This window comes from Vipera berus (assembly GCF_964194415.1).
Source record: "Vipera berus genome assembly, chromosome: 2".
Taxonomy (NCBI): domain Eukaryota; kingdom Metazoa; phylum Chordata; class Lepidosauria; order Squamata; family Viperidae; genus Vipera; species Vipera berus.
The window spans coordinates 207,677,866-207,696,911 of NC_138203.1; the positions used below are offsets into that span (position 1 = coordinate 207,677,866).

The 19,046-nt window shown below is 41.9% G+C and overlaps 1 protein-coding gene across 11 annotated transcripts in view; it reads left to right on the forward strand.

Moving 5' to 3' along the window:
* The first annotated feature begins 295 nt into the window (after window positions 1-295).
* The window catches only part of TCOF1 (treacle ribosome biogenesis factor 1), a 59,984-nt gene continuing 41,233 nt past the window's right edge, over window positions 296-19,046 (forward strand). For 9 of the 11 annotated variants that reach the window (XR_014025072.1, XR_014025073.1, XM_081317354.1 and 6 more), the window contains exons 1-10: window positions 296-537; window positions 4,512-4,567; window positions 5,416-5,552; window positions 6,675-6,787; window positions 8,400-8,745; window positions 9,679-9,761; window positions 11,244-11,462; window positions 13,230-13,436; window positions 13,967-14,173; window positions 15,079-15,285. Coding sequence is in view for 9 of the 11 variants with exons in the window: in XM_081317354.1 (XP_081173480.1) it covers window positions 427-537; window positions 4,512-4,567; window positions 5,416-5,552; window positions 6,675-6,787; window positions 8,400-8,745; window positions 9,679-9,761; window positions 11,244-11,462; window positions 13,230-13,436; window positions 13,967-14,173; window positions 15,079-15,285 (1,686 nt within the window). In the remaining 2 variants the exon portion in view is untranslated. The remainder of the gene's footprint in view (window positions 538-4,511; window positions 4,568-5,415; window positions 5,553-6,674; window positions 6,788-8,399; window positions 8,746-9,678; window positions 9,762-11,243; window positions 11,463-13,229; window positions 13,437-13,966; window positions 14,174-15,078; window positions 15,286-19,046) is intronic. The other 2 variants (XM_081317352.1, XM_081317357.1) reach the window with 2 other exon arrangements.

Genomic DNA, 19,046 nt, shown 5'->3' on the forward strand with positions numbered 1-19,046 from the left:
CCTACTGTTTCAATTGCTCATACACACCCCAAGAGTTTGAAATCTGGGTCTCAACCAAGCAGTGGCCTCATTAACGAAGGGAGAAGTGTAGCTTTCTAAATTATATTCAATCTTTCCGACTGTGCCTTTTTCGGCCACAGTCTTGTTCTCAAAAATGACAAAACACGCAGAAAAGGACACCGGCCAAGTAACGTTTGGCGCGCAGACTACATTTCCCAGAAGCCCGTAGAGCGGGGGGGGGGGCGGGAGGAAGAGGAAATGATGAAGGCGCTCATCCATGGTCAAAGGGTAGAAGCACAGGCAATTTGGGGCATGCGGTTAGTCTGTCGCCTGTTCTACACGCGGGGCCTGCGATCGTAGTCATGCGTGTGGGATAGAGGTTGTTGCTTCCCCACGCCTCCCCACCCCCACACGCGCGTCGAGAGCATGGCGGCAGCTGAGAGAGAGCAGAAAGAGCTGCTGGCTCTGATGCACCAGCAGTTGGTCCAGATGGGTTATCAGAGAGCAGCCAAGGAGTTGCTGGAGCAGAGCGGCCAGGTAAAGGCGCCGCGGCCCACGTGGCTGGAAACATGGGGACCGGCAGCATTGCTGCTTGCTTGAAAGGCAGCTGCGGGTCAGGTTGCACCTTGAATTGTTCCCTTCACAAGGTTTCTCCTTTGGCCTGATAACGAGGCTGAAGTAGCTTCTCTGGACGTTTGAAACAGGACACCCTGGTCCTTGGGTTAGTTGATTGTGTTAAGTGGAGGAGGGTGGTATTCATTTTTTTTTTCCAAACCTGTGGTTTTGTGGTGCTCTCCTTCTGTAGCTTAACTATCTTGGCTTGGAAATCATCACTAATACTGACCTGCTTTACAGAGCTGTTTGGAAGAATATACTCGGGTTATTAAAACAGTCTCCTTTCTCTTTGGACATTTAGGGCAGTGATCAGAACATGTACATTCTCAGGATAAGGATTATTGAAGAGGTTGAACACTTACCTGTCATACAGATTCTAGGCACACTTATGTGTTTAAGCATTCCTGTGCCCATGTGGCATACCTAAATAAACAGTGGTCATTGTGATATTATGGAATAACAAAGGTAAATGCTCATCTAAATGGTATAAGGCAAATTGCACCTTACTCTAATTTTGCCCATTTTAGTCTCGGACGGATGTATTTCCAGGCATATGAATCACCAGATGCCCTGATTCCACCTTCTTACAAATACTCTCCTTTATCGGTACCTTCTTAATGTTCATAAGCCACCTAGAGATGTTATACTAACTAATGTGAAATGAACATTTAGTAAAACTGCACCGTAGTGATCATCATAAACACTGCTGAAAGAATCTTCTGTTTTCAGTTTGGTTTCACTGTGGGAGAAGGCCATAATGGCAACTGCTCTCTAAGTAGCAGACAGGTCCTGCAGTTCCATCAGTTTGGGAATTTTGTTTATAAGTTGAGATTCATTCATTCTCCTGCAATCGGAGTCTATAAATAATTAAGACTTTTTGCCCTTTGTAGACATTCCTATGTCTCTGCAATACAAATTAAACCATGAGGGTCAGTTGGTAAGTGTATGTTCTATCCTGCTATTCCCCCTTCGCATATGGCTGAAACTGGCCATTTACAATGTTTTTAAGAGCTGAAATGAATGTCCTTTTGGATGGGTTGGAAATCAACCTTGTCACAGATCTTCATGTTCAGTTTCCAGATTTCCAGGATGGCATCTATTTTAATAGTGATTTAGTATGCAGCAATTATCAGATAAAGAGACATATCAGAGAGAGCAAGATAGAAGTGCTAGTATGCAGAGTGAACAGACCCCACAAGATCTTTTTGGATTATAATTCATACATTTTTGTTTTGAATTGTTACTACTTGACTAATGAAAATTAAAATGATATATATTTCTGTAAGAAGGGACGCGGTGGCTCAGTGGGTTAGGACGCTGAGCTTGTCGATCATAAGGTCGGCAGTTTGGCGGGTCGAATCCCGAGTGCTGCGTAACAGAGTGAGCGCCTGTTACTCGTCCCAGCTTCTGCCAACCTAGCAGTTCGAAAGCACGTAAAAATGCAAGTAGAAAAATAGGGACCACTACGGTGGGAAGGTAACAGCGTTCCGTGTGCCTTTGGCGTCTAGTCATGCTGGCCACATGACCACGGAGACGTCCTCAGACAAGCGCTGGCTCTTCGGCTTTGAAACGGAGATGAGCACCGGCCCCTAGAGTCGGAAACGACTAGCACGCATGTGCGGGGGAACCTTTACCTTTACCTTATATTTCTGTAAAAGTCTCTGCTATGTTCTTTTTATATTCTCACAAAACATAGTTTTGTAATGATGCTCAAATGAAAAGATAAAGAGCTACATTAGAAGAGTTAAGGACTCATAGGTCATCATCATTGCTTATTAAAACTTGGGCTGATACCCTTAAACTTGTTCTTTATATTGTGCTTCTTGGAAAGGTTGAGATTCAATTCACCGTGTATCAAAAAGGCAATCAGGTGTTATAGTCAGTGTAATATTGTAGAAATATTGATCCATCTAAACTGCTTCCACTTTCTGCTCCAGTAAGGCTACTCACACACCTGTGCAGACATTGCTCAGTGAGTTATAGCTGCATAAATAAAGCATTAAGTGGAAAAAATGTGGATTTTGAATAAGAACTAATCTGAAAGCACTTCCCATTATGTATTTTACTTATTTACAATATAGCCTGCTTGTAGGCTCTTCTGGCAACTGACCATCCCTGAAAGCAAATCAAGGAAAATAAATAACTTGCTATGATTTGTGTTTTTTTAAATGAACACTGACAAAGAGGCGCTTGCGGATGAAAGTCATGGTCAGTCTATGCTGGGGCAGGTGGCATCAGTGTCAATCTGGTCTCCAAGGAAATTGCCAAGGTGCCACAGCCAAGAAGGCTGTCTCCAGTGGTCCCACATAGTATTAGCCTCTTGCGTCAGGATGCTAAAAACAAGATCCGTACTTAAAGTCTTGATTTTTGAGTAAGAACACAGCAGGAAACACGTGTTTCCTCACATTTTGGAGTCCTAAACCATTTGAATCTTTAAATAGCAATTAGTGTCTGATAAGTAATGCTGAGATAACCATGCAATTCTTTTAGGATTTGTGTTATGCCATTTCTGAAAGATGTCTCAGCTAATAATAATATATATTATTATAATATACTAGTTACCTCATTCTGCACTTTTCAAATCATCTGTCACTCATGCTTTGGTCACTTTATGGTTTAAGTTGTGCTGTACATGGGGCTGCCCTTGAAGACCACCCAGAAGCTTCAACTAGTTCAGAATGCAGCAGTGCAAGCAGTATTAGGCATGCCTTGGTATGTCCATGTAACACTTCTGCTTTGTGAGATGCACTGGTTGTGAATTTGCTTCTGAATGTGAAGCAAGATGCTGGTTTTACCTAGGGCTTAGTTACTTGAGAGACTGCCTGTCTCCCATAGTATTTTTCCAGAAAGCTCAAACTGGCAGGATTGGTGTGCTCCAGGTTCCATTGATTAAACAGTGCCATTTATCAGGCTTCTTCTCTGTAGTAGAGCTTGATAAAGTGGGCTTGACATAAAGTATCTCAGTTCTAAATATTAAATATATGAAAGCAAAATATAACATCTTAATAATGTAAAAATTGACTCTACTTATGTGGGCACACACCTGCAAACACACACATACAAGCAGGCCACTTGTTCTCTTTAGCCTTTTGTGAAGCCACTCTCAATTTTGTTTGCAGTGGGGGTGGTTTAGGTTGTGATTTTAACTTTAGAGTGGTGATAAAGAATGGTTAGTTGCAGCTTATTGAGGTAGGCATAGGAGTCATTCTAGTGTTTCTTTTGAAAACGTGGTCTTTCACATTATTTATATAGCTTAAATTGGTTCACAGTGTGGTATATCAAACTACTTCAGTAATTTTTAAACACAGCATGTGAGGTTTACACAAAATTCTGGTTAATAGTCATTTCAGTATTTTTATTGAGGTCCTCAACTCCTGTGCATTTATGTTTCTTTATCTTGTCTGTTGAAGATCTGTTGCATTTTGTCTTTATTTGAAGATTTACTGCAAAGGACAGTATTTATTTTTTTTACCTTTATATTGTAGTTGAGTTGATTGTAATTCTTGCCATTCCTTGCCTGCTGTGTGTCAGACTCCCAACCTGCAAAAAAGGTGTCTTAAGTGTAATGGGAGTAATCCTTCCCTGAAAAAGACAGAGCAAGAAAGTAGTCATAATTGCTAGCTAAAGCCACTTTCTAGTAGAGTTGTGCATACCATAGGTGGTCCCAGTTCAGTTTGTGGCAGGAGAGAAGAAGGCAACGGCCAGTCCTCCACCACAGTTCCAGTTTCCTATGTGGCCTTTGGGAAAATTAATTTCCCATCTCTGCTTTAAAAGAGTAAAGTTCTACTTAATGGATGCGTGTTTAGAATTGTAACTTTAATCCAGAGTTTTGTACTGAAGAGTTATAATAAAAATGATTTAATCATACAAGTCCAATATTTTGTCTTCCTGTACAGAAAGCTTTCCCATCATCTCATATTTCTCTAAAAGAGATCATCGCTCAGTGGAGAAAGTAAGCTTTTCTGTTTATTATTGGAGGGTGGTTAGAGATGTTTTGCCTGTTGCTGCCTTATAGCTATACTTAATTGTTATTTAATTGTTTTGCACTTGGTTTAACGGTCCTGATCTTGTGAATGCTGTATCACGGATTCAGTATTGGGTTTTGGAGTACCGGTAGTTTGAAACAACAGTATAAGAAGAGAATTTGTCCATTGTCAATAACTTACTCAAAAAAGCTGCTTATAGTTGCAACTATATTAAGACAGAAGCCGCCCTGAGTCTTCGGAGAAGGGCGGGATATAAATGGAATTTAAATAAATAAATAAATACTATATTAGCTTTCTTACCTCAAAATATCACTGTTCTAAGCTTTTTGATACCCAAATAATCCTTTTTATACAATGAATTTGTACAAAGCCTAGTAATCTGGTGCATTGAATTACAGTAGCAATATCAATATAAAACTGATCCATTTAGCTATGCCATTTTGTCCTTTGTGTTTGTTCTCTTGTATATGATAAGAAAATCCTAGGACCATGTTCTTGCAGTTTAGATTATTATCGGTCTTAATTGGGTTTTGCATTATAATTTCATGGTCCTGCATAGGATATGTATAGCTCTAATTTTATTTTTAACATTAAATTTGAAGTCTGCTGGTCTTACACTTTCTTGAGAAAATGATCAAACCGTATCAAGTCAGGTCAAGGTTTTTTGTGTGTAAAGCAAAGAAATGCCAACTTTTATTTCTGCCATAATAAAGATAGCGCTCCTGAAGAGTGGCTTGCAGTTGAATACGTTTTGAGAATCTTAGCAAGCCTTATTAACTCCCAATTTAGCATCCTTATAAAATCTGTCTAACAGGACTTTCTTCCAATTTGGAAAACCAAAAAGGACCACAGAAACCAAGAGAGGCACTCCAGTAAAGATCAGAGTTCCTGACCCCGAGAGCAGTTCTGAAAGCTCAGAGGAGGAGGAGGAAGCAGCAGGAGCCATAAAAAGTAAGGACCAGTGGGGATGAACCATTCAGAAAAGTTTTCAAACGATTGACTTTGAGAAGAAGATGGGTGCATGGAACGGGGAGATGTAGATGCCTCATTAATACTTCAAGAAGCTGAACTAAAGGTGCATAAATCCTAAAACCTGCTGAATTGTGGTTTCTTAGTGGAGAACAAAGAAACTTGGAAAGCTGGGGCATTAGTGCGTTGACAGTGGCATGGGTGTCGTTCAAGAACATTGTATCTCATTCCCTATAAGCTCGAAAAAATGAAATAAACCCCTATCTGTGTTAATGTGATACAGAGGGAAATGAGATTGAGAACAAGAGGGAAATTGCAGTTTTTATTCATTTATACATTTATATATCATTCTGGCAACGTTACAAGTTCACAATATTTGGAATACTACATGACCACAACTTTGTGACACCTTATTTTTTTATATAGTATAAGTATTCCAGATTCATTAGAACTGTGATTTGACACTTTAGGTATTTAAAATTCAAATTGCATCCAGGAGTTTTTTTCAACCTAATCTGTAGAACGTACCTTTGAACAACGCTTTTTAATTGTTGTACAAAAGTTTTCATTGTTAAGGTACAGATATGGCAGTTACAAAGCAATGTATTTTTAATTATGGAGATCAGCTGTTCTAGTTAACCCTTTTCTTGCGATACTTGGTTGAAAGTCAGTTGTATTTCTTCACAACTTCCCATCTCTGCAATAATAAAACCGAGAATTCAAGAGTAGAAAATAATTAACTGAGAAGATTTAAATCAGGACAACCTCAGTACACTTTTATGTATTATTGCTATTTGACATAGCTTGGGGACTGAGTGGTTTATATTGAGATTATTGAGACTGTGTCCATTGCACTAGTATGGACAAAATCATTTCAACCAGATGCTTGAAAGAAACTTTTTTAATTAGCATATTTTATTTCCGATCTGTCACTCAGCGATCATTTATCCTTTGATAGAAGAAGTAGAGAACAGAGCCTCTTCAATGATTCAGTTTGGCTACTTCCTTTTCTAGAAGCTTTACCATTCTAATTGATTTTAATATAAGTTGAAAAAAAATGTCTTTAGTCTATCAATATGATGTTCTTTTGTATGGGTGTTCCAGATAATCTGCCTGCGAATAACAGCACCAAGTCAACCAAGACAGTAAGTAAAGAAGAGAGTAGCAGCGAAGATTCAGATTCATCTTCTGAAGAGGAAGCAGTTGCCAAAAAGACTGTAAGCAACAGACCTTGATCACTGCTATTCTGCTCCCCCCCAAAAAGGAGTGTATCTAGGATGGTCGGTTAGGACTGCACTAGGAGCCTGTTTATTTTAAACATTAGATCCTAGACACTATTTAAAATCTGCAGCTAGGCGCAATTTAGAAAAGTGACTGTCTTGACTAAAGACTTACCTGCAATTCAAAAACAAGAGTCCATAGATTGTACAAGAGTCCATAGTTGTTTTTTACAGATAAATTCTGCTGCCTCAGTAGTATATTGCTTATTTGTATATTGCTTATCTTTCTTACTAAGAGAAGGTAAAAATGTAAGTTCTCTTTAATATTACTTCAAATTGATGTCTTTAATTCAGTGCTATAAAGTATCAGAGCATACAAAGACACATACACAGGGGAAAAGTTCATAATTTTAAAGTATACTATTAACTGGGTGTCTTTAGCCTTTAGAAGATTTAAGGTATCCAATTTGTTCCTTAACACTCTCCACTTTAAAAAAAAAGGGGGTGGGTGGGATGGGGGCTGAAACGGCATCCTCCAGTGATCACAAAGGGAATGCTGGTATTGGCCAGATCCCACTTTTATACCCCTGATCTAGGGTCAACCTCATTTTTACCATACAGAAGATCTCTAGTGCTGTTGATGGGGAAACATCCATTACAAAAGCTGCTAAGTCTGCTGGGGACAAGGTATCTCCCCCAGCTCTTGACTGTCGTGCCCTGTTTCAGGCGATCTTGGTGATCTGTTGAGGTGATCGCTCCTGAATGGCAGAACAGATGTGCTCGTCATTTTAGAACTGGGGGGGAGGTCTCTCCAGAGCACATATTAAGCAGGCAGCTGTTATTATGAAATCTATGGGAACAGAAAGTTTCTTTGTACAGGGATTGGCACATACTATCACTTATGGTGGACATGTCCGGAAGTGGTTAGATATTGGTCGAGGATCCAAAAATGGATAGAGGAAATCACAGGGTGTTTAGTTGATCTTAAACCAGAGACGTATCTGCTTGGCTCCAGGCCTGGAAATGTTAAGAAGGAAATATGGTATTTGGTTTTATGTATCTTAACGGCGGCAAGGATGGGATGTGCTCAATTTTGGAAGGCAAATCATACCCCGCCAGATGAAGTTATAATTAGGAGAATACTTGATTGTGCAGAAGCAGACACATTGACCAAGAAGTTGAAGGGTAAAGAAGAGACACCAGCATTTCTATCATGGAATAAATGGTATATTTGGATGGATAAAAGATTAAAGAAATGAGGGTGGCTTGGAGGTTGGTCAAAAATGAAGTGATATAGTTTTTGTTAATGAATAAGCTTTGGAGTTGGACGGTTATAAGAGACTTAATGAGTGGAATATAATTGTTAGTTTAGAAGTAGATATAATTTGAAATTTTTGAAATGGTTTTCAATTTTTCGATTTTTTCATTTTCTGTATATTGTAAATGGTTTTTTTTTGTCTTTGTTGGTGTATGGTGTGTTTTTAACACAAAATGTAAATAAAGATTTATTTATTTATTTTAAAAATACAAGTTTCTTTGTACGTAGCATGATTTGACAAATATCGGGGAATCTTTTTTTTTCTTTTTTAACCAGCTTTTCTTGTTGTAGGACAAAAACCCCGTGGCTAGAAACAAAGCTGAATTTCTGCAACCGGCTGATCAAAATACTAATTCTCTCCCAGGGAAGGGGGTGACGGTTGCTGCTGCCCAAGCAAAAGGAGAGCAGAACAAGTCTGCTTCAGATAAGATCCTGCCTCCAGCTGCGAGAAAAGCAGGGCCAAATAAAGCTCTTTCTAGTAAAGCAGGACCTCCTTCGCAGTCACTGATTTCAGGAGGGCAAAAGACAACACAGACCACAAAGGCAGCCGAGAGCTCCGAAAGCAGCAGCAGCAGCTCATCTGAGAGTGAGGAAGAAACAACTTTGGCCGCAGTAAAAGCCCCACCTTCCAAACCGAGTAGGTATAGGGCTTAAGACCTCATTGCGGTGTTGCATAGGTAGTGCTCTACATTTGCAAAAGGGTCTCATCTTTATTGTCGTACCGACAGTGGTGCAGGTGTGCTACAGTAGTTTTACTTCTGTCCCTCATTCAGGTAATCTCCAAGTTCTTACTCAAGGCTGAAGGAAAATTCCAAACTCAACTGTCGAGGAGAATTATTCCTTTTGCCAGTTGTGAAAGCCTCTTAAGATACCCTTTCCCAAACAGTATCCTTCAGATAGGCTTGATGGGCTTGCTGAAATTTTTGGAAATAGAATCTAAACGCCACCAGGGAGGCTGCCTTAAATGACCTGTAGGATGGGTGTTTATGCAGTATGACACCGCTATAATGAGCAAAACCTAAGGGGTTTCCTTTTTATGCAAGTCCAGATGCCATCTGTAAAGACTGCACTTCAAGAAAAACAGATTTTAAGAGTTCTTTCTACAAATTTGGGACTCAAAACAACTTTCTGAGCTAAAAAGAAGCTTGCCTTGACGGAGTGTATGTAATCGTGTGACATTTAACACGTGGTCATTGTGTTCTGAATATGTGGGTAAGGATTGAAGGGTGTCTCTGCAGTGTCATAGAAACACGATTATTATTATTTTTTGCTTCAGAATCTTGCAGAGCTAGCAGGACATACCCTGTTACATTGCAAGAACCTTAGATGCTGAAGCTACTTCTGGTTACTGTGTTTGGTGATGGTGGGAATGGATCCGCCCCACTTCAGATTTGTACTCATATTTTAAACTTCAGATTTGTACTCATATTTTAAACTTTGATATGTGGAGCAACAAAGATAACTTTGGATATCCTATAATTTAGTTTTGGTAGCCGTAAAAGCTGAATGTTTTTTTTTTTTAAAAAAAAGTTATCTCCTTTGGCATCAAATCCTCTTTTCTATATTTTAGCTTTAAAGAAGCTGGCGAGCACAAGCAAGGACTCAAGTGATGATTCTGACTCTGAAGATGGGACAAAAGCACCAGCAGTCCAAGTAACTCCAGTTAATGGTTTTCTAAATTAGGGGAAGGGCATGTCCTTTTTGTTTGTGCCTGGAAGCTAGCTAAATAATTCACTCATTTGTCATGCAGAGCAGGGAAAGTGCCTTTGAGAAAGAATACCCTTTGCTTCTCCCCATTTGGCCATTTTCAAGGGGGAGGATATGTTGAGGAAAATTTATAGGATTGGACAGCAGCTCCATAGCATCAACCTCCAGACACTGTTCATTTGTTTAGTGTGCATTTTTGTCCTCAGAAGATGCTCAGAGAAGACATTATGAATCCAACTTTTCCTAAAGTGAATAAAATTACAATTCTATATAAGCTGAAATAGAGATGGAGGAATAGGGGAATTGGTCCTCTAATGACCAGTAAATACCGTAGAGCTAATTATGCACTCAAGTTTGACGGGGTTCTAAATTTAAATGAACCTGCCCCCATTATTTGAATCTCTTGCCTCATTGCTACGTTTTCGTCCAAGAAAACCTGGGATGTTGGGATGGAGCTTTCCTACCTCTGCTCTTGTGCCAGACATTAGCTTTTAAGGCTACCAGGAAATAATGATGCTTGGATACTTTTCAGAGGAATGGTTTGTCCTATTTCCCCCATGTGCATCTTTGAATCGACAACAGCATTGTCTCTAGTGCTAAAGTCCGAATTGGCACTTGAGGACTTCATTCCAAGAATGGGGAAGGGAATACATTATTAGCTATTCCCCCCCACTTCTGTAGAGGGCGGAAAAGTGGACATCAGGATGGTTATGAGAATGTGAAACAGAATGTGAGCAGAATATAATTCTTATTCCAGTGGGAGACCAGGTAGACTAGCATTGATTATTATAGTCAAATTTAGCATCTTATTTTGAAGAGGTTCCTCCGTGGTGTGGTTTTGTTTGACTAGGGGGGAAATAGGGTTGATTTCTCTCTCTTAACTTTGACATGTGAGCCATGGCCAAGTTCAGTTTTCCTTTTCTCCCTCCCACCCCAGTCATAGTTATTTTTACATTTTCCTCTTTTTTTTCTCATCCAGGTTTCTAAATAGCTTTTCTCAAGAGGCTTTCTCCCTAAGCTTGACCCTCTTCTTCATTTCCTTCTCCTGGTGGGAAAGAAAAAACACTTCCCCTGCTCAAAGAGGTTCCAGGAAATGCAAGAGAAAAACCATGCTTACGTTTTGCTTCCTTTCTCCTAAATCTGCATAAGCAACTTTCTAGAGTTTTGCTAGTACGAAAGAATGACACTGAGTGGATGTATTGTCCTCTACTTATCTCCTTCAAGTTAGAGCAATAGATTAGACTTGACAGAATGACATTTCTCAATGGATCAAATATGATTCAAGTATTAACTGGGTTTATCCTTCTCTTGTCCCAACTTGACTGTTCCAATGCATTAGCTGGAATATGCATCTTTACTAGCCAATACCTGTGCTGTCCACCCCACCCCACAATACAAAAATCGTTGTTTTTTAATCTTTCCTTCTAGATTAAAGCAGCTGTGCAAAATTCCCCAATCAGTAGTCCGCTGCTGAACAAGTCACCAGTCACTCCTGGATATTCTGCGAGAAATACAGCAAAGGTAAACATACCAAAACAAGCCATTGCAAAATCTGGAAATGCAAACAGAAGCCCAGAATCAACAGACACTTCAGAAACTACTGACTCATCGGATAATGAGACTAAAGCACCTGCTTCAGTATCACAGGTGAGATGCACTGGTAAAGTTGGCCAAGATGCTAATTCCAATATCTAAAGCCAATAGGTACAAAATGTAGGAAAGGAAAACAATTTGAAACATTTCCAGTAAATGTCTGGAAGTCTGCCATATATGAATTATTGGGCCAATACTACCAACTGTGGAATCTAAAGAGCTGCGAGAGCCGATTTATAATTTTGAGAGATAAGAATCACTTAGTGTCAACTAGGTTCTCACTTCGGTATGACAAATTGAAATTGGAATATAAAGTAACCGAAGAGTTTAGTTAACATGATCTTCTATAAATTTCTCTAGGCTTTAAGATTACAGACAATGCCCACAAACATTTTTTTCACTTGCTGCTAAACAAAGATTCCACTTGTATGGCAGTTTTTGGGCTGAAAATTTACTAGATTGTCTTTTACCCTGCCCATTAGTGGAAAAGGTATACCATCTTTCAGTTCAATTCTGATAAAAAAAAATAATGCTTATCTGATTTTAATGAAGCCATGTCACAGAATGTAACTTCATTTGTATAAACTGCACAAATGTTAATCTAAAACATGAAGAAATGTTAGGACTTCTACAGCATTGAATGAAATACATCCACTGCTTCAAGTGTATTTTAATGTAAAATACAATTGTAATGTGCCTTTATCATTTTAAAAGGATGCCAAGGTCCTGTACATTTTTAATAAATAATTTTGAAAATGATCTCCATCTAGATATATTGATCCAACAGACTAACATATCAAACGGGATGGAAGTGTGCAGCTCTCCAATTTGTTGTTAAATAATTCAAAATAGTGACTGATTTTTAATCTACTGTAAGTTCATTAGAGAGAAAATATAATTGATAGATTTATTCCAAGAAGGATTACCAGTAGCGTACAGTAAGTGATAGGTGATCCAGAAGGTTGCAGTAGTCAGTAAAATGAATTCTGTCAAGAGTTCCAATAGGCCAAAGGCATGTCAAACTGCCGGCCCGCAGGCCGGATGCGTCACACCAAAACTGCGCCCACCACATTGCCAGCAATGGGGAAAAAGTCGCGATACATCACGCGACATCACGTGATGTTGCGAGTTTGACATGCCTGCAATAGGCCCTGGTTTATTTGCCTTCCGATAGCATCTGTCTCCCATGTCCATCCCTCACCTTCACAACTGCAGCTTCCATAACAGTGAACCACAAAGCCCTACCATTGTACTGTTCTGAGTTTGTTACAGAAATACTGTTACGGTAGTAATAGTTAAGCAAAGGGGCAACTGCATGAACCATATCCAATTATGTATTACATCCTGATTGTTTTTTTAAAAAAAATATCCTTACTATTGATTATTTCATAATGTCTGTATCCTTCAGTTATTTATACATAACATAAACCCTTCACCTAATGAAAGATTGAAATAGAAACGTTTAATTCAGGATTGCTCTTAAATACTGGTTTTCTTCAGCATTCTTTGCTATGTACGTGCATACAGTTCTGTTCTTACCGCGAACTGCTTGAAGCATTTGAAAATTCTGTAGGTATATACACATAAAATATACACACACAAAAGAGTTACATGTTTATTTAATTTTTTATATTGCTCTGTATTTAAAAATAAAGCTCAGGAAAAAGAAGTTGACATAGCTTCAGAACAATTTAACCTGCTTCCCAAGCCTTCTCAAGATCTATTGCGCCAGAATGTCTCAGTCAGGTTCAGGAACTCAGACATGCCATTTCTCTAATCTCTTAATAATAGTTAAAATTATCTCAAAAAAAAAATCCTCAGGCCTTCAAAGCACCAGCAAAAAATACAGCTTCAAGTCCATTAAAGAAGGCAGTTTCTGCTTCTGTTCCATCAAAATCTACCCAGAAGGCCCCTGCGACCAGTTTATCAAAACCACCACCTCCTTCAAAAGAAGCTCAGAGCTCAGACAGCAGTGACTCATCATCTGAGAGTGACAATGAGACTCCACCAGTTCCCATAAGTCAGAAGGTTGGTGTTTTTCCTCGAAACTCTGGGAGATGTTGGTCTTGGTTTTTGCATGAGCTAGCTAGCCATTGTAAGATGATTTGCTTGTTTTTTAAGAAGACATTTACATTTCTCCAGGATAGCATTTCTGGATAGTGTAAAAAAAGAAAACTCAATATGAACGATAAACAGCTAATTCAGGATCACTTTTAAATACCAGTTTTATTTGGGAATTCGTTACTATGCATGTACAGTATATACAGTATAATTCTATTCTTACCCTGGAACTGCTTGAAGCATTTGGAAAATTCTGTTAAGTATATACACACAAAGTAGTTATATTTTTATTGATTTAAATTGTGATAATGCTCTGTACTTATAAATAAAGTTCAGGGGAAAGACCTTGATATCGTTTAGAGAACAATTTAACCTCTTTTCCATGTCTTCATTTTGATTTATTACACCAGAGTGTCATATTCAAGTTCATAAAGTGATTTATACCCTTTTTCTAATCTCTAACCATAGTTAAAATTATCTCCAAAAAAATTCCTCAGGCCTTCAAAGCACCAGAGAAAAATGCAGCTTCAAGTCCATCAAAGAAGGCAGTTTCTGCTTCTGTTCCATCAAAATCTACCCAGAAGGCCCCTGCAACCAGCTTATCAAAACCACCGCCTCCTTCAAAAGAAGCTCAGAGCTCAGACAGCAGTGACTCATCATCTGAGAGTGACAATGAGACTCCACCAGTTCCCATAAGTCAGAAGGTTGGTGTTTTTCCTCGAAACTCTAGGAGACGTTGGTCTTGGTTTTTGCATGAGCTAGCTAGCCATTGTAAGATGATTTGCTTATGTTTTTAAGAAGACATTTACATTCCTCCAGGTTAGCATTTCTGGATAGTGTAAAAAAAAGGAAGTCCAATATGGATGATAAACAGCTAATTCAGGATCACTTAAATACCAGTTTTATTTGATAACTCGTTACTATGCATGTACAGTATATACTGTCAACGCTACAAACATTGAACGTTTTTTCCTTGACAATATAAGAGGCAGCCTTTCCTTTTAAATGTTTTGCCTTTGAAAAATGAAGCTGGGGGGGAGAGAGAATGCTACCCCGGTTGTTTTCTTAATAAAATAAGAAATGGCACGAAATAGAACGGAAGAGAAGCTTTGCATGTTAAACTAATTGGAGAATGTGATTTATGACGTTTAAATTAAGGGAGGGAATTGTGTTCGATACGATGTGGGAGGAGAATTCAGATTTTAGTATCCATCTATGAGTACCGATGCTTCGTTCTCATTATTATAGACTTTTTAGAATAAACAATGCCAGAATATTCTTTGAACTGTCTCATTAGTCGGAATCATGACATATACAGTATAATTCTATTCTTACCCTGGAACTGCTTGAAGCATTTGGAAAATACTGTAAGTATATATACACAAAATAGTTATGTTTTTATTGATTTAAATTGTGCTAATGCTCTGTACTTATAAATAAAGTTCAGGGGAAAGACCTTGATATCGTTTCAGAACAATTTAACCTATTTTCCAAGCCTTCATTTTGATTTATTACACCAGAGTGTCATATTTAAGTCATATACTGATTTATACCCTTGTTCTAATCTCTAACCATAGTTAAAATTATCTCAAAAAAAAAATATCCTCAGGCCTTCAAAGCACCAGAGAAAAATGCAGCTTCAAGTCCATCAAAGAAGGCAGTTTCTGCTTCTGTTCCATCAAAATCCACCCAGAAGGCCCCTGCGACCAGTTTATCAAAACCACCACCTCCTTCAAAAGAAGCTCAGAGCTCAGACAGCAGTGACTCATCATCTGAGAGTGACAATGAGACTCCGCCAGTTCCCATAAGTCAGAAGGTTGGTGTTTTTCCTCGAAACTCTAGGAGACGTTGGTCTTGGTTTTTGCATGAGCTAGCCAGCCATTGTAAGATGATTTGCTTATTTTTAATAAGATATTTACAGCCTGCTAAGATAGCATCTTTGGATAGTGTTAAAAAACATGAACATTAACATGGTTAAACATTAACGTTAAAAAAATTAACCTGCTAAAATACACTAACAAGTCAAAAATGTCATAATTAAGATAAAATGGTCATTCCCGGATGCCACTGCTGGGGGTGGAGGAGGCTGCCCGGGTTCAGCAGTAGCGGAAGCCAACAACAGTAGCGGTGGAGGCAGCAGCGAGAGAGGCCCTGGAGGTCTGCCGCATCTCTGTCAGCCTCCGCCTCCCCCACAGAAACAAATTCCCGTGCTGGCCCCCATGGCAGTAGTGAGCCCCAAGGACCAGGCAATCGCTCCGGCGGCGGCGGATGCTGTTGGGGTGGCCTAGTGCGCTCACCGAGACGTTGGAGCATCTTTGACGGCTGTGGAGACAGGAGCAGCACTGCTTGCCTGCCAGGGAGAAGCAATAGGAAGGCGGCGGTGGCAGCTGCTGTTGCAGCAGCTTAGTGCCCTTACCAAGACACTGGAGGTGCTCCAGGCCCAGCGTAGGAGCCGCCACGCTCCCCATCCTTGGTGGCTGTGGCGGCAGAAGCAGCGATGTGTGCAGGCGGCACTACCTGTTACTTGGAGGGGCGGGAGCTGCTGGTGAATCGCCCATGCCTGCTTGCCAAGTACTGCCTGCCGGGCACTAGGCTGCCCCAACAGCCGCCACCTTCCTGTTGCTTCTGCCTGGCAGGCAGGCGGTGCTGCTCCTGCTGCCACAGCCGCCAAAGACGGCGAGCGCAGTGGCTACCACGCCGGGCCTGGAGCACCTCCAGCGTCTCTCGGTGAGCACACTAGGCCACCCCAACAGCAGCAGCCGCCACCCGGTCCTTGGGGCTCACTGCTGCCATGGGGCCGGCACGGGAATTTGTTTCTGCGGGGGAGGCGGAGGCTGATGGAGATGCAGCAGACCTCCAGCGTCTCTCTCGCCTCCACCGCTACTGTCATTTGCGTCCACTACGGCTGAATCCAGGCAGCCTCCTCCACCCCCAGCAGTGGCATCCGGGGATTCTCCAGTTTCATCGGAACCAAGCAGCAAGTGGAAAAGTTATCAGTAGCAGCACTACCGGGAGCGGTTTCAGTCGTCCCTTTCATTGCCAAGCGTCCCCATGGAAGTCAGTGGAGGCGCCGCAGCTGGCTTTTCGAGTTGGTGAGTGAATGAGAGCGAGACAGAAGCATTTTCGAGCAAAGTGTGAGTGAATGAGAGTGTGAAAGAGGCTTTTTAGAGCAAAGTGAGTGAATGAGAGAGCAAGGGAAGCTTTTGCAAACAAAACGTGAGTGAATGAGAGCGAGAGAGAAGCTTTTCCAAGCAAAGGCGAATGAATGAGAGTGGAGGGGGCAGGGCGGGTGCATGTCTCACCTTAGGCTCCACTCTTCTGTCAAGCCCCCTGTTCTGCGCACGCATGCACACCCATTTTTTGTGGCTCCCAGTTTTTCCTTTTATGAGGGAACCAGTTCCAAGTGGCTCTTTCACTGTTTCCGGTTGCCAACCCCTGCTCTAGAGCAGAGGTTGCTGGCTCAGGAATTCTGGGAGTTGAAGTCTACAAGTCATTAAAGGGCTGTCATTCCCCGTCTCTGCTCTAGATCAGGGGTGTCAAAACTCAATTTCATCGAGGGCCGCATCAGGGTTGTGGTTGACCTTGGGGGCGGGGGTGGGCACAGGCAGTTCAACGTCGCTTGTGTCAGGAGGGTGCCTGTGGTGGCCCGAGCGGGGCTGGGGAGGATCCATTGTCTCCAACCGAGGAAGGCAAGACCAGGGTGATCACCATACCCTTGTCCACCAGAGAAGCCTTGTTGTCCCTCTGAGGCCATGTAGAGGACCCCCAAGGATGCAGGCTGCCTGGAGCCCTGGGCAGTGGAGGGCAAGCGCCAGTCCAGCCTTTCCCAAGAGGGCACCCAACTGCGCTTACTTCCTCCTCAAGGCTGCTGCTGATTGGCTCGCTCTTCTTGGCTAAGTTCCTCATGGTGTGTGCGGGAGAGCAAAATGTGTGGGTCAGAGGGAGGGCCGCTCCCTCTCCCCACCAGGAGACCAGCTTTGTAACCAAAAGCATCCTCAGCAATAGGACAGGAGACCACCAGGAGAGGTCAGGAAGAGAGGACAAGGATGGCGAAAGGGCAGCAGGGCTGCTCGTGGCCAAGTGCTAAGGCAGGACTTCCCCCAGATCCTCCCTCCCTCTCATTATAATCTTCCTTCCTTCCCCCCTTTTCTTCTTTTTCCTTCCCTCTTGGTTCTCCTTTCCTTCTTCCTTCCCCTCTTTCCTTCTTTTTGTTTGTCTTTCTCCTTTCCTGTCCCCCTCTTTGATGCTCAAATGCAAAAGGGGAAACATTTCTCGATGCCTCCTTGCCTTGTGATCAAATGCCACTTTTGCTCGTAGTCTGTGGCCACTTAAAAGACTTGAGTGCAAACCATGCTTGCATTTAGTGGGGGTGTCCACAGACGACAGTACAGCAAAATTGTCAAAATGGTGGCTGTGATAATTGATCAGAGTTCCTCTGTTTTTTTATGTGCAACAGCTTTAGCATTTAGGGACAGAGGTAAGTTCGTTGCTTTTCTATTAATACATAATCCTTAAAAGGGCTCTCCTGTAGGGACCCTGCCATGGTCTGTTTCAGACTGGAAATTTAGCAAAGGAAAATATTTTTCCACACACTGCTCTGTCCTGTTTTCCCCACTGGAAATGACTGTTTGCAACACACAAGGAGAGGATACTTTCCTAAGAGTTCACAGTTCAAGAACCACCGGTGTTAACTTGGATTGCCAACAAAATCCTGTCTGTCACAAAACTGAACACAAAATTGTTTTCTCCTTTGAGCCCAAGTCTCGGTGGATTCAGGATTGAAGCAGAGCTGCGTGAACTGGGGCATCTCCGAACAAGTTGCCTCTCCTTCCTTCCTCTTTCCCTCCTTCACTGTCTCCCTCCTTCTTTTTTCCATCTTCTTCCTTGCTTGCTTGCTTCCTCCCCTGCTTCTCATTCCCATCTCTTTCCTTCTTCCATGCTCTGGAAGGAACAACGGGAGAGGGAGAGATTGCCAGCACTATCCGACGTGGGCGGGGCCAGTCCCGGTGAAAGGGAAGCCTCGTGGCTGCGAGGCGAGGCTAGGTCAGCGAGGGGGCTATGGAGGTGCTGGTGGGAGGGGAGATGGCGCTGGTCTACAACCTGGTTGCGTCCATCAAAGCCAGAATGCGCTCAGCCTTAGATCCAGTGAGGAGCTGCCCCGCCTCCTCTGCTCCGCCCCCTTGGTATGCGCGTAGGAGGCAGCCAGCGCCAGCGTCCTGAGTCAGCCTACAGGGCAAGACAGCCAGCTGGGACACCAGACTCTGCCTGCTCGCCGCCTCCTGCGCATGTGCCCAGGGGCTGGGGTGGGCGTGCCCATCACTGGTTCCAGGGCTGCCCCGTGGATCTAAGGCTGAGCGTGTTCTGGCTTTGATGGCTGGCACCAGGTTGTAGATCAGCCTGGGCTGGGCTGAGGTGCTGTGGGCTGGTCCTTTGCTGTTTCCAGTGCAGCTCCGTGGGCCAGATGCAACCACATCGTGGACCAGATGCGGCCCATGGGCCTTGTGCTTGACATGTCTTCTCTAGATGATCAGACAGAATAATTTTGCACACAATGGTCCTTTCTTTGCCAGTGTGTGT